The sequence below is a fragment of the Somniosus microcephalus genome, chromosome 9 (genome assembly GCF_052327205.1).
Source record: "Somniosus microcephalus isolate GS21.2 chromosome 9, FLI_Smic_1.0, whole genome shotgun sequence".
Classification (NCBI taxonomy): domain Eukaryota; kingdom Metazoa; phylum Chordata; class Chondrichthyes; order Squaliformes; family Somniosidae; genus Somniosus; species Somniosus microcephalus.
The window spans coordinates 169,554,156-169,569,198 of NC_140995.1; the positions used below are offsets into that span (position 1 = coordinate 169,554,156).

Consider the following 15,043-nt stretch of genomic DNA (forward strand, 5'->3'; position numbering starts at 1 on the left):
GGGGCTCAGGAAATTTCCCAATCCCATATAGCCCCCGAGAGGGATGGAACTGGAAGCGAAGTTACTGAGTTTCTGTTGTGAGTTGAACAGGTTGGCTGTGGTCATGTCAATGTTAAGCTAGTTCTCATTTTGGGAACCTAATACCCACATCAAGCATTCACAGATCAGGTATAACACAGACTAGATGCAGGGCAGAGCTCCTTTGCCTTTACTTTGTCTCTGCAATGTCCATTAATGCAACCTCTGTAACGAAGTAGAACAACAGTGGGAAATATTTACAGGAGAGATCAAGAGTGTTCAGGATAAATATATGCCACTAAAAAAAAAACTAGCCAAGAGTGAGATGCCATGGATAAATAAAGAGGTGAGGGTAAAATTAAATCTAAAGAAAAAAACATAAGCATAGTATATAAACAATAAAGGAAAGGATGACAAAAGGGAATATGACAAGCTTAGGAAAGAAGTAAAACGAGACAATTAGAAAGGCAAAAAAAAATGAAATGAAAATATCAAAGAATATATAAAGAAATAGTAAAATATTCTATATGCACAAAAGTAACAAAAGGAGAATTAAGATAGGGACAGGACCACTGAGGGATGAACAAGTTAATGATATTGAAATCCCACTCATTTTAAAGAAGGTTGTACTGATCTGGCTTGTGATTCTCTTGCATGAGGTCTCGCTGTAATACATTATCCAATTCCCACCCCTCTCCACTACCTCTCATTTCCAGGTGAAACGTCAAATCCAAGATGAGTCCAGGATTGTGTGGGGTAAGAACTGTTGATCTGTAACTTCCCATAAACACCTGGGCAAAAAGAAAATGTACGGAACATATCATAATGCAATTCAGAACATAAAAATGAGATTCAGCTGCTCTTTAATGATGACAAGAAAGCTCCTCACTGAAATAAGTTGGACATTCTTCTACTTCAGCTATAGTTAAAACAATAATCACAATATTTAAATAAGTGTGTTGCTGTGATTCTTGGTTGCAATGATCAATGTTGCAAACTTAGTAAAATTGGAATAAATGAAACCACCTTTTTGATGAGTTCCATTCATTCTGCTTCAACAAAATGTTCATCATAATGGCCCAGAAATTCGGGTCAGGGGCTTCCCACGGGTGCAAGCCCCCGACCTGCACTTACCTTGCGCGCCGGCAGTTGAGCTGTAGGGCCCCATGGAATTCCGCTCCGGGGCCTGGCCCAGCTGCCGGCGCGCTGTACTTGCGTGTCCCAGGGGCGTAGTTAGTGCGATGCGTCCCCTGGGATCGCGTGAGCCATGGGCAGCCAATCGGAGGAGGGAAAAGCCCATTCATAAGATTGACAGGAAGACCTGTCAAAACTTATAAATACTACGGGCCCCAAAATAGCAGTAAACCTTCAAATAATTTTTTTTTTAAATCACACTTTTTAAATAAACTATAAATTACATTAAATAACTATTTTAAACAATAATTTAAATTTTTGAAAAAAATAATTTTATATTCTAATGGGGGCTAAAAATAAACTTACCTTGCTTTAAAGTATTTAAAAATAATAAACCTGCGGGAAAAATGTTTTAATTTTAATTAATTGACCACTTACCTTGCAAAAAGCAGGCCTTACGCCTGCTTTTTAAATGTGTAAACCTGCAGGCTTACCCTCCCGGGAAAACCTGTAAAAAAAATGTAAGTTCAAAGCGCACGCGCAGCCTCTCCTGCGCACGCGTTCGACCTCTGAACCCCTTCGTTCAGGGGATCGGAAGTGCCGGTTTCCCGCGCATGCGCAGTGCATGCAGGAAACTGGCACTTCCATTCGGCCTACGGGTGAGTACCCCGTGCGTACTCACCCGTGGAGACCCGAATTTCTGGGCCAATATAAATTTTGTCACATGTCGACGGCAGAAAATTGCAGCCCAAAAACATGCCCTCCTCCTGCCAATTATTTTAACCTTCCCTGGCAATTTTACCATCATTCATTCTGTTTATCACTTCTTCCAACCAAACACAAAGCAACATACTTCAATATTTTTTCCTGTTTCCTGTTGTGCATAGGCTGCAGCACGTTACACGTACACACCAAATGGACTTGTATAGGGCAGAAATTGTTAAGAGTACCACCTGAAATTAAAATTTATAAGGGAGGAGCAAAAGAAGCAGTCATCATGATAATAACGAAACCACTGTGAAGGACAATCAGTCATAAGAGTACAAGATGCAGATGATTTGGCAGCAGCCATGCTCATATCCACCCTGCTCACTAAAGAGGATTACCTTCATGGAAACATGAATCTGGCAAATAAATCCACATTTACAATCTGATTTGGATAATTGCAACATAATTTGCACCATTATGGAATCGTCACACTGCCACTATAGTCTCAACCACTTTGACTCAATGATCCTCTCACTGCTGATTTTTCCAGTGTCAGTTGTGAAGGACCCACAGATTTCTCAGCACAAAACTCTAGTCAGCCAAGTTGTGACAGAAGAGTTTTTCCAAATACCCAACATTATTAGCGAATCAGTTGTGCTGTCATCATTGTTCCGAGGAGTGGCGGTAAGAGTTGCGGACAGGAGGAAAGCAGGACGGAAAGCCAGACCCTGCCCCTCCCCTCCACTCCCCTGCTGGCCTCTAGATGCGGGGGGCGGGGAAGGTGCAGCTGGTAGTGGTCCAGGCGGGAAAGAGAAATGGAACTTGAGCAGGAGGCCTCATTGCCTCATTTTGCCCCATTTTCTGATAAGATAAATAAAATATTGAGTGGGTCACTAATACGGTTCCTGTTAATGCTGTGAGTATAAACAGACACTGATTCAAAAAGAACTGAAAACAAAAGTTGATCTGATTCACAGCTGAAGATGATGTGGCACATATGACAGCACAATACCAACATGACACAGTCAACAAGGCAGGAAAAATATCATGGTCAATTAATTATTATTTTCTAGTGAGTCAAGATGAGGATCATTCAGCCATTTTTATTTCAATTTCTTTTTTTAAATTTCCCCAGCAAAGACATCAAAAGCATAATGTATTTTCTAATTCAAGATTCTCCCTTTTCCATTTCAGAACAGAATCTCTGCTGTGCCCATATTAATTACATTTTCATTCCCATTTCTTCATTATTTTGTATCTTTTCAAATTGAGATTTGCAATGTGAACCCATCTCCCAACTTAATAGAGGAGATCTTTCATTGTGTTTGAACAAGAATCAAATCAAAGCTAAATGTTGAGACAAAATTGTGGTATGTCAGCCCACATTCTTCAGAAAACATTTAATTATGAATCACCGCAGATGTAAAATGTACCTGCAAGCATCACTATTTTTACAATAAGTACAAAGTACCTATAGTTCCAGCCTCTACATCAATTCCATTCAGGCGATTACAGCCACCAGCTGCAGAGGTCTTGAGTTTAATCTGCATCTTCTGATTACTTTGCAGTGCATTCTGAGAGTTCCCTGTAGTTTAAATAAAATTTTCTGAGTAAATTATAACACCTTCAAAATAAAATACAGCTGTCGAAAAATAAAGATAGTAGAGTTTCCACTTTGGAGGCAATTGGCAATCTGGGCGCAAATTGTGTTCGTTTTCGGAATTGAACTTCTTGCTCAAGTTTCCGCTCATTTGCATGTTGCCGAACGCAAAAACCTCCATGAACCAGCGCAATCGGGCAGCGTTTTAGAACATAATTGTTTATTTCTGTTTTCTTGCATTAAAAAATATTAATTGATATATGTAAGAGTGGTAACCTGGTGCAGTTTTATTAATACAGCTGAAAATAAGCATTTGGAATCAGTGTCCAGTCTACCACTTGTGAGTAACCTGATTTTAAATGACTGAAAATGATTTTTAAAAGCTATACAGTACAATTTATGAGATATATTGGTGTACCGTAGTCAGTTCCTTAGTAAATTAAATATTTGTTAATATTTAAAAGATTTTAAAAGATACCTATGAGTGACCTTGCGCCTAAAAAAACAACTTAATTTTTTTAGAGCTTCCTCGAAGGCCTGCAAATGGGTGCAATTAGCAGAAACTTGCCATGGTGATTAATTTGATCTGGGGGCCTGGCCAGTTTTGTGGGTGGGGCTGGCTTCCAGCACAATGTTTTTTGAACCAACGTAAAAGATCGTGGAATCTCGATTTGCACTGAACTTAATTTCTGCTTGAAATTCCGTGATCTTTTGCGCTGGTTTGCCTGATTTTGGGTGAATGGCACTGGAAAAAACAAAACAACCGAGCGGGAACTCTACCACTATGAATAAAGCTACCTGCTGAAAGACTATTTTGATACTTCAAGTTTAGAATTTTGCTGATTGAAATAGGATTGCAACTTTTTGAGGTAACCGTTCATACTAAAGGCAAGAGAGGCAGACGAGAGGTGTAGTGTCCGTGTGTTGATAAAGACACTGAAGACAGGAGTTGGTTCATAGGTGTTTACTAAGCAAAGTCTGGGCGGGGGTTCTAACGGATATACACAATATACAGGCTTATATAGCCCGAGTGGCCATTACCGGCATTACAGCACACCTGGGGCTCTTAAAGGCACATACACTAGAATTCCTCCCCTTTTAGCTAACCAGTACATCATATTTTAAGTAATTATTACTTACATGTTATAATAAAAATAATATACACATTGCTGTAGTTAATTAATTATAAGTCAGTCTCTCAGGAGGCTTCCTGACTCGGTCCGGATAACGCCTCGGGGGTGTAGTAGTTTCTGGTGGTGTAGTAGGTTCTTTTGGCAAGGCTGATTCGGCTTGAATGCCAGTGTCGGGTTCATCGGGTTCCAGTATCACCGGATCGGAGGTAGATATGGGTATCTCTACTTCATCGTTAGACGTATAGAGTTGTGGTGTAGGTTGTCCCTTTTCGGATGACTTATGATTTGGTCAGCATGGCGCCTTATTATGCTTTCTCCGATGTCCACGGTATACATCAGTGGTCCTAGTCGTGTGCAGATAGTTCCAGGCTGCCATTTCTTGGTACGGTAGTCCCGGGCCAAAACTTGTTGACCTATCTGGAAGGTTCTAGTTGGCCTTTCATTCATGCCTTGAAACTGCCGGTTCTCCACGTCCCTTCTGATGTTGGGCTTGACCAAATCCAGCCGGCATCTTAGGTTTCTATTGAAGAACATCATGGCGGGAGTTTGGTTGGTAACCATATGTGTTGCATTCCTGTATGCGAATAAGAAGTTATCCACCTTGTGCTGAAGTTTTATGTCTTCATTACCCATGGCCTTTATGGCCTTCTTGAAGGTCTGGACAAACCTTTCAGCCAATCCATTGGTGGCGGAATGGTATGGGGCGGACGTGTAGTGCTTAACCCCATTGTTTTTTAAGAACTTTCTGAATTCTTCGGACACAAATTGCGGTCCATTATCAGGACATATCTGTTCCGGCAGCCCATTCCTGGCAAATATGGTCCTTAATACTGTGATGGTTTTTTCCGTGGTGGTGGAGGACATCTTTATTACCTCCGGCCACTTGGAGTGTGCATCAACCGCGATTAAAAACATTGAGTCCATAAATGGACCAGCAAAGTCGATGTGCACCCTTTGCCAGGGAGATGAGGGCCACTCCCATGGATGTAGAGGGGCTTGTGGTGGAGCGTTTTGGACCTTCTGGCATCCTAGGCAGCTCTTGGTCATTTCTTCGATGTCTCCATCGATACCTGGCCACCATACAAACGCCCTGGCTAGGTTCTTCATTTTCACTCCACCCAGATGCCCCTTGTGAAGCTCCTTTAGCACTTTATCCTGGAGTTTGGGTGGAATCACCACTCTGGATCCACACATCAAGGTTCCTCGGCACACTGACAGCTGTTCTCTTCATTGCGAGAATGCTGGCAACAGTGGTTCGCCATGTGCTGGCCATCCCTTCACTGTTAAATCGTAGACCCGTGAGAGAGTCGGGTCATTTCTCGTCTCCCTTTCAATGGCAGAATTTGTTACTGGTAGACATTCCACTATGGTAGAGTGGAACATCTCTACTGGGTCTACTGTAGGTGCCTCTTCTACCGTTGGCAACGGTAGGTGCGATAAACCGTCAGCATTCCCATGCTGTTTTGATCCTTTGTATTCTATGTTGTATTGGTGTGCCCCTAGAAAAAGGGACCACCTCTGTAACCTTTGCGCTGTCATAATGGGAACACCCTTTTTAGGGTTGAATATGGAGATGAGGGGTTGATGGTCAGTGAACAAGGTAAATTTTTGTCCGTGTAGGTAATGGTTGAATTTCTTCACTCCCCATACCAGGCTGTGTGCTTCCCTGTCGATTTGGGCATAGTTACGCTCAGCTGAGTTCAATGAGCGTGACGCAAAAGCTATCGGCCGTTCTGAGCCATCAGGGAATTTATGGGATAATACTGCTCCTATGCCGTAAGGGGATGCATCGCACGCCAGTCTGATTGGCAGTGATGGGTTGTAATGAGCCAAAACTTCTTCGGATGTGATTAAGTCTTTGCATTTATGGAAGGCACGTTTACAGTCTTCGTTCCATTTCCAAATCACTCCTGTTTGTAGAAGTTCATTAAGAGGGTGTAGAAGAGTTGATAAGTTCGGTAAAAATTTATGATAGTAATTTATTAATCCCAGGAACGACCTTAATTGTGAAACATTTTCAGGTGCTGGGGCTTTTATGACCGCTTCAATTTTTTCAGGTGACTTATGCAACCCTTCCTTATTAATTATGTGGCCACAATATGATATCTGATTTTGGAAAAATTCGCACTTGGGGCGATTTGCTCGTAGGCCCCGTTCTTTCAGCCTAGTGAGCACCTGCTCCAAATTGGCAAGGTGCTCGTTGTCGTTTTCTCCTGTTACAAGGATGTCATCTAGGTAGCATTGAGTCCCCGGAATCCCTTGCAGGACTTGCTCCATAGCTCTTTGCCAGATAGCTGGAGCTGATGCTACTCCAAAAGCCAGTCGATTGTACTGGTACAGGCCTTTGTGTGTGTTTATCGTGAGATACTTTTTAGAGGCCTCCTCAACCTCCATCTGTAGATATGCCTGTGACAAGTCAATTTTGGTGAAACGTTTCCCTCCGGATAGTGAGGCGAAAATATCTTCTATTCTTGGAAGAGGATACTGTACTGTGTGAAGGACCGGGTTTACCGTCACCTTGAAGTCTCCACAGATGCGAATTTTTCTCTGTTCTTCAGATTTATCATTATTCAATGCTTTTTTCATGACTGGAACGATGGGTGTTGCCCACTCGCTCCAATCTACCTTGGATAACACGCCTGCCTTTTCCAAATTCTCCAGCTCTGCCTCGACTGCTGGACGAATTGCGTATGGCACCGGTCTTGCCTTAAAAAATTTGGGAATTGCTGCATCTTCCACTTTTATTGAGGCGGTGATGCCTTTCAAGGTTCCCAGGTTCTCTTGAAACACTTCTTTGGCATTGGCCAAGGTGTCTTTTAATCGTTCAGGTATGATGTCATCATTGTTTTTTTTCTTACTGGTCACCGTCAGTGCCTGAATGGAGTGCCAGTCTAAACGTATCTTTCTGATCCATTCACATCCCAACAACGGTGGACCACCATCTTGTAGAATGTATAAATACAACTTTTGTATTTCTTTGCCGTTGTATACAACAGGCACCCTTATTTTTCCTTTGGGGTATACTTTCTGCCCCGTATATGTTTTTAAGATAATGGATGTGTCTTTTAGAGGTATATGCGAAAATAGCCTCTCGTAATCCCGTCGATTTATTACGGTTAGAGCTGATCCTGTATCTAGCTCCATTTTAACTGGGGACCCTGCTATTGTGAGGGTAACCCAAATGGTTTGGTAATCATCTTTGGCAAGTACATTATGTAATTTGAGACAGCTTAGTCTCTTGTTTTCGGAGTCGCTATCGCTCTTCTGGTCTTCGGAGCTACTGTCCGTCATCATTTGTACCTTCCTGTACTTTTCTTTATTGATTTTTTTTCTTCTGTCAGTGGATTTATTTTGTCCAGATCGGCATACCCGTGCAATGTGTCCAATCTTTCCGCATTGCCTGAATGCTTTGTCCTTGAACCAGCAGTCCCTCTGGTTATGGGTGGATCTGCCGCAGCGATAACATCTTTCGAAACCCTGTGTCATTTCATGGGTGCCGAAGTCCTGTGTCTTTTGTTGTATCTCTGCAGCTCCTCTTGCTGCTGCTTCGTATGATACAGCCATACTGAAAGCTTTGTCCAATGTTAAATCTTTTTCGGAAAGCAGCCTTTTTTGTGTTCCTTTACTTAAGAGACCGCAAACGAATTTGTCTTGAAGATAATCTGCTAGTCCTGCCCCGAATTGGCAGTACTTTGATAGCTTTCTTAATTCGGTTAGGTAATCAGCGTTACTTTCATTCTTGTGTTGATTTTTCTTGAAGAATTTGAATCATTCCGCTATCAGCAGCGGTGTTGGGTTTAAGTGCTCCTGCAGGGTATCAACAATTTCTTTAAAATTCTTGTCTTTTGGTTTGGCTGGAGTGATTAAATTTCGTAACAGCCCGTATGTCTTTGCGCCCATTAGGTTCAGCAGTACTGAAGCTTTTTTTTCATCTTCTATTCCATTTGCAGTGCAATATACCTCTACTCTTTCCACGTATGTGGTCCAATCCTCTATTTCACTATCAAAAGCATCAATATTGCCAGACTTAGGCATTTCAGCAAAGATATGGCGCTTCCCGCGCTTTCCCGCTGCTGCCGCCGATGACAACGCTGTTTCCCGCGGTTTCCGTTCTTTTTTTTTTTTTTAATTTATTTACAGTTGGAGACTCGTTCCCGCCGGACTTTCTCACAGGTCTGAACGCTGACCTGCTTGCCGCGCCGGCCGTCTCCTGAGTGTTCCCTCCCAGTCTGTTATTGCTTGCCTCCGATTTCGCTGCCTGTCTCAGCTGTAGAGCCAGTCGCTGGAGCCCCAGCCTGACGCCCAGGAAGGATTAGCGCAGTACCTGCCACCAGCTTGGCCAGCTGGTGAAACCACAGCTTCTCTCACTTTCTTGAGTCTTCTGGACGCCCGAGGAATCGATGTCCTTGAGGTGCTGCCGAACTGCAGGTAAATCCGTTTCCACTTCGTCGCCACTGTAGTGTCCGTGTGTTGATAAAGACACTGAAGACAGGAGTTGGTTCACAGGTGTTTACTAAGCAATGTTTGGGGGGGTTCTAACGGATATACATAATATACAGGCTTATATAGCCCGAGTGGCCATTACCGGCATTACAGCACACCTGGGGCTCTTAAAGGCACATACACTACAAGAGGGACATGAGACGGAAAGCCAGGCCCGGCCCCTTCCCTCCCCTGCCGGCATTTAAAAGCGGTGGGTGGGGATGGTGTAACCGGCAGCGGTCCCAGTGGGTTCAGGGAATGAGAAATAGAGCTTGGATCAAGGAGGCAACAGGAGCCCTCCCCGCCTAAATTTGCCCCATTTTCTGCCACCATCCCACTAAATTTCAGGCAGAATCACATCCAAGGATATATCCATCCCACAGATGTAAATACAAAAGCAAAATACTGCGGATGCTGGAAATCTGAAATAAAAACAGAAAGTGCTGGAAATACTCAGCAGGTCAGGTAACATCTGTGGAGAGAGAAACAGAGTTAATGTTTCAAGTCGATGACCTTTCATCAGAATTGTTAAGTCCGTGAATGATTGAGACACGGACTAGCAGGAGAGAAACAAAGAGATCTTTACTGCTGAAAGGCATAAACGAATCTAACCAACAGAGGCTCTCTAGCGCCTTTTATACAGGGGTGGTCACTGCCGGTACTGCATTCTGAGACCAGTTATTCTCTTAAAGGTACATACATAACAATTCCTCCCCTTTTAGATAAACAGTACATAACATTCATTTAACAACTAATGATCACAAATTACAATCACAATTACTGTTGCTAGATACATTGGTTAAGTTTAAGCAATTATAAGTTCAGTCTTTGAGGAGGCTTCCTGATTCTGTCTGGATAACGCCTCTTTGGAGTATCAGGTTCTTCTGGCAATGTTGAGTCGGAATCAATGTCGTTGTTTGGTTCATCTGCTTCCAATATTACCGGTTCTGCGGTAGCTGCAATTGGAACATCGATTTCATTACCAGGTGTATCAGATCGTGGTGTGGAGTTGACGTTTTCCAGTGACTCTAGAATCTGGTCAGCATGGCGTCTTACAATGCTCTCCCCAACGTCCACGGTATACATGAGAGGTCCTTGTCATGTACAAATCGTTCCTGGCTGCCATTTCTCAGTGCGGTAGTCCCGGGCCAAAACTGGTTGACCTATCTTAAAACTCCTGGTCGGCCTTTCATTCATATTCTGAAACTGCCTGTTCTCCACATCTCTTCGGACGTTTGGCTTAACCAAATCCAAGCGGCATCGTAGTCTTCGATTGAAGAACATCATGGCTGGAGTTTGGTTGGTAACTGCATGTGTCGCATTCCGGTAGGCTAACAAGAAGTTGTCCACCTTGTGTTGTAGGGGTGTATCTTCATTACACATTGCCTTGATAGTCTTCTTGAATGTTTGGACAAACCTCTCGGCCAATCCATTAGTGGCTGGATGATATGGGGCAGATGTGTAATGCTTAACACCATTGTTCTTTAAGAACCTCCGGAACTCTTCAGACACAAATTGTGGTCCATTGTCAGAGCAAATCTGTTCAGGCAGCCCATTCCTGGCGAATATGGTTCGTTAAACTGCGATAGTTTTTTCCGTGGTGGTTGAGGACATTTTTATTACCTCTGGCCACTTTGAATGTGCATCCACCGCAATTAAAAACATCGAGTCCATGAAGGGACCAGCAAAATCAATGTGCACCCTTTGCCATGGAGATGAGGGCCACTCCCATGGATGCAGAGGAGCTTGTGGTGGGGCGTTTTGGACCTTCTGGCATCCTGCACAGCTCTTGGTCATCTCTTCAATTTCTCTATCGATTCCCGGCCACCACACAAACGCTCTGGCTAAGCTCTTCATTTTTACCCCACCCAGATGACCCTCATGAAGCTCATTGAGCACTCTATCCGTCAACTTAGGTGGAATTACTACTCTGGATCCACACATCAAGGTTCCTCTGCACACTGACAGCTGTTCTCTTCTTGGCGAAAATGCTGGCAGCAGTGGTTCGCCATGTGCTGGCCATCCCTTCACCGTTAAATCATAGACCCGTGATAATGTCGGGTCATTCCGTGTTTCTTTTCTATGTTTGCATTCGTCACAGGGAGACATTCGACTATGGTCGAGTGGAATAACTCCATTGGATCCACTGCAAGGTCTTCTTCTTCCACCGTCGGCAACGGTAGACGTGACAATCCATCAGCATTTCCATGCTGTTTAGTTCCTTTGTACTCGATGTCATATTGGTGTGCCCCTAGGAAAAGGGACCATCTCTGCAGCCGTTGTGCTGTCATTATCGGTACGCCCTTCTGAGGGTTGAAAATGGAGATGAGAGGTTGATGATCGGTTAGTAGAGTAAATTTTTGACCGTGCAAATAGTGATTGAACTTCTTCACCCCCCACACTAGGCTGAGGGCCTCTCTGTCAATCTGGGCGTAGTTACGCTCGGCAGAAGTTAACGAGCGTGACGCAAAAGCTATCGGCCTCTCCAAACCATCAAGGAATTTATGTGACAGTACCGCCCCAATGCCGTAGGGAGACGCATCACACGCCAGCCTGATTGGCAGTGCTGGGTTGTAGTGAGCCAATACTTCCTTCGAAGTGATTAAGTCCTTACTCTTCTGAAAAGCACGTTTACAATCATCGCTCCATTTCCATGCCACCCCCGTTCGTAGCAGGGCGGTCATTGGATGCAGAATTGTCGACAAATTCGGCAAAAACTTATGTTAGTAATTCACCAACCCGAGGAATGACCTCAGTTGCGACACATTTTCAGGCGCTGGGGCCTTAACAACCGCTTCAATTTTGTCAGGGGACTTATGTAACCCCTCTTCATCAATCACGTGGCCACAATACGATATCTGTTTCTTAAAAAATTCGCACTTGGGGCGGTTGGCTCGCAGCCCATGTTCCCGTAGTCTAGTGAGCACCTGTTCTAGGTTGTTAAGGTGTTCACTGTCATCTTCACCTGTTACAAGGATGTCGTCCAAGTAACACTGAGTCCCCGGAATCCCTTGCAGGACTTGTTCCATCACTCTTTGCCATATCGCCGGAGCCGATGCTACTCCGAATACCAATCGATGATACTGGTAAAGACCTTTGTGAGTGTTTATCGTGAGATACTTCCTAGAGGACTCTTCAACCTCCATCTGCAAATATGTTTGTGCTAGGTCAACTTTCGTAAAACGCTTCCCTCCAGACAGTGAGGCGAAGATGTCTTCTATCCTTGGAAGAGGATATTGTACTGTGTGAAGGACAGGGTTCACCGTCACCTTGAAATCCCCACAGATGCGAATCTTCCTTGGCTCTCCGGACTTATTGCTTAACGTTTTCTTCATGACAGGAATGATGGGTGTCGCCCACTCGCTCCAGTCGACCTTAGACAACACGCCCGCCTTCTCCAGATTCTCCAGCTCTGCCTCGACGGCTGGACGAATTGCATATGGTACCGGTCTCGCTTTGAAAAACTTGGGAACTGCATTCTCTTCTATTTTTAACGAGGCGGTTACACCTTTAAGCGTGCCCAGTTCTTGTTGAAATACCTCTTTGGCGTTAGCTAAGATTGTTGACAATCGTCCAGGAGTGACGTCTTCATCTTTTTTACCGTCCACCATCATTGCATGAATGGAATGCCAATCTAAGTTTATCTTCCTGATCCATTCCCGTCCCAATAACGGTGGTCCACCATTTGGCAGTATGTAGAGATACAATTTCCGTATTTTCTTGCCATTGTATTCGACAGGCACCTGTGGTGTATGTAACCTGTTCCACCTTAAGAGAACTTAAGCCTGTTCCACCTTAAGAGATGTACTACTTTCTCTGGCTGCTGTATATGTAATACCGGTGGTGACCACCGGTATATAAGCACTGTGTAATAAGATTGTATTTCATATAGTCCTGACCTCCAACCAGTAAAGACCTGTTGAACTTTAAGCTTGTAGCCTGTGTGTTATTAATTACAACTAGAACACACAGACTTTACAGTGGCGACGAGTCAGATTCTTACCCTGCGGCAGTTATATCCACGGCGGCTTCGTCCACAGAACAGACGTCGAAGAGAGGTTTCCACCCTCATCACCCTGCTGGAAGACACGTCGCGCGGCAGACATCGAGAAACCAGAGTGCAGAAGACATCCTGAACTCGAAGCCTCCATCAGCGACTGTCAGCTATCTTCTTTCTACCTTGGTAGTGGGTAAGCCGGGCAGCGACGCGACCAGAAAATCGGCCACATTGGCTGTACAGACGGGGAGGGAAGACGGAGGAATAAGGGCGGTGAGATCGATCGCGACCGGAGATAAGGGCCGGGCCGCATTCAGGCCGAAAGGCGCAGCGCGGGGACATCGATCGCGGCTGGTGATAAGGGCCAGGCCGCATTCGGGCTAAAAAGGCGCAGCGTCTGGGGGCAACTGAAGGCGCGAGAGCCGCGGTGAAGCGGAGACAGCGTCGGGGGAAGGGTGAAGAACGCCAAGCGCGGGAAAACCGCCATTTTGTAGGAGTAGAACTTAAAAACAAAAAGGGGTCAAGCACCTTGCTGGGAGTGTACTATAGGCCCCCAAACAGTCAGGGGGAGATAGAGGAACAGATATGCAGGCAGATATCAGAAAAGTGTGAAAATAATAGGGTAGTAATAGTGGGGGATTTCAACTTCCCCAATATAAATTGGGATAGTCAGAGTGTGAAAGGCTTGGAGGGAGCAGAATTCTTAAAGTGCATCCAGGAAAGCTTTTTGAGCCAACATGTAGAAAGTCCGACAAGAGAGGGGGCGGTACTGGACCTAATTCTAGGGAATGTAGCCGGGCAGGTGGTGGAAATGTCTGTAGGAGAGCATTTTGGCGATAGTGACCACAATTCGGTGAGATTTAAGGTGGTCATGGAAAAAGACAAAGACGGCCCGGAAATAAGGGTTCTAAATTGGGGGAAGGCCGATTTTAATAAGATAAGACAGGATCTGGCAAAAGTGGACTGGGAGCAGCTACTTATAGGAAAATCCACATCAAAACAGTGGGAGGCTTTCAGAAGGGAAATAGAGAGAGTACAAAAACCAACATGTTCCTGTAAAGGTCAAGGGTGGGACCAACAAGCAAAGGGAACCTTGGATGACAAAGGATATACAAAAATGCATTAGGAAAAAAAGGGGGGCTTTTGGCAGTTACAAAAGACAAAAGACGGTGGAAGCCCTAGAGGAGTATAAGAGGTGCAGGGGCATACTTAAAAAGGAAATTAGGAGGGCGAGGAGGGGCCATGAAATAACACTGGCGAGCAAAATAAAGGAAAATCCTAAGGTGTTTTATAAGTATATTAAGGGCAAGAGGATAACCAGGGAAAGGGTAGGGCCCATTAGGGACCAAAGTGGCAAGCTGTGTGTAGAGCCAGATGAAGTAGGTGGGGTTTTAAATGAATTTTTTGCCTCAGTGTTCACTATGGAGAAGGACGATGTAGACATAGAAGTCGGGCAAGGGGACTGTGACATACTTGAACATATTAGCATCGAGAGGGAGGAGGTACTAGCGGTTTTAGCAGGCCAAAAAGTGGATAAATCCCCAGGCCCGGACGAGATGTATCCCAGGCTGTTGTGTGAGGCAAAGGAGGAGATTGCAGGGGCTCTGACACAAATTTTCAGAACCTCTCTGGCCACAGGGGATGTACCAGAGGACTGGAGAACAGCTAATGTAGTACCATTATTCAAGAAGGGTAGCAGGGATAAACCAGGGAATTACAGGCCAGTGAGCCTAACATCTGTGGTAGGGAAATTATTGGAAAAAATTCTGAGGGACAAAATTAGTCTCCACTTGGAGAGGCAAGGATTAATCGGGGATAGTCAGCATGGCTTTGTCAAGGGTAAATCATGTCTGACCAATCTGATTGAATTTTTTGAGGGGGTGACTAGGTGTGTGGATGAGGGAAATGCTGTGGATGTGGTTTACATGGACTTCAGTAAAGCTTTTGACAAGGTCCCGCATAGGAGACTGG

The 15,043-nt window shown here is 44.5% G+C and overlaps 1 protein-coding gene across 1 annotated transcript in view; it reads right to left on the reverse strand.

Annotated features, from left to right (window-relative positions):
* The window catches only part of LOC147112824 (fibrocystin-like), a 610,710-nt gene that overhangs the window by 247,777 nt on the left and 347,890 nt on the right, over positions 1-15,043 (reverse strand). Inside the window, exons 30-31 of the mRNA XM_085998227.1 lie at positions 3,332-3,445; positions 722-809 (exon numbers count right to left, since the gene is read on the reverse strand). Coding sequence (XP_085854353.1) covers positions 722-809; positions 3,332-3,445 — 202 coding nt within the window. The remainder of the gene's footprint in view (positions 1-721; positions 810-3,331; positions 3,446-15,043) is intronic.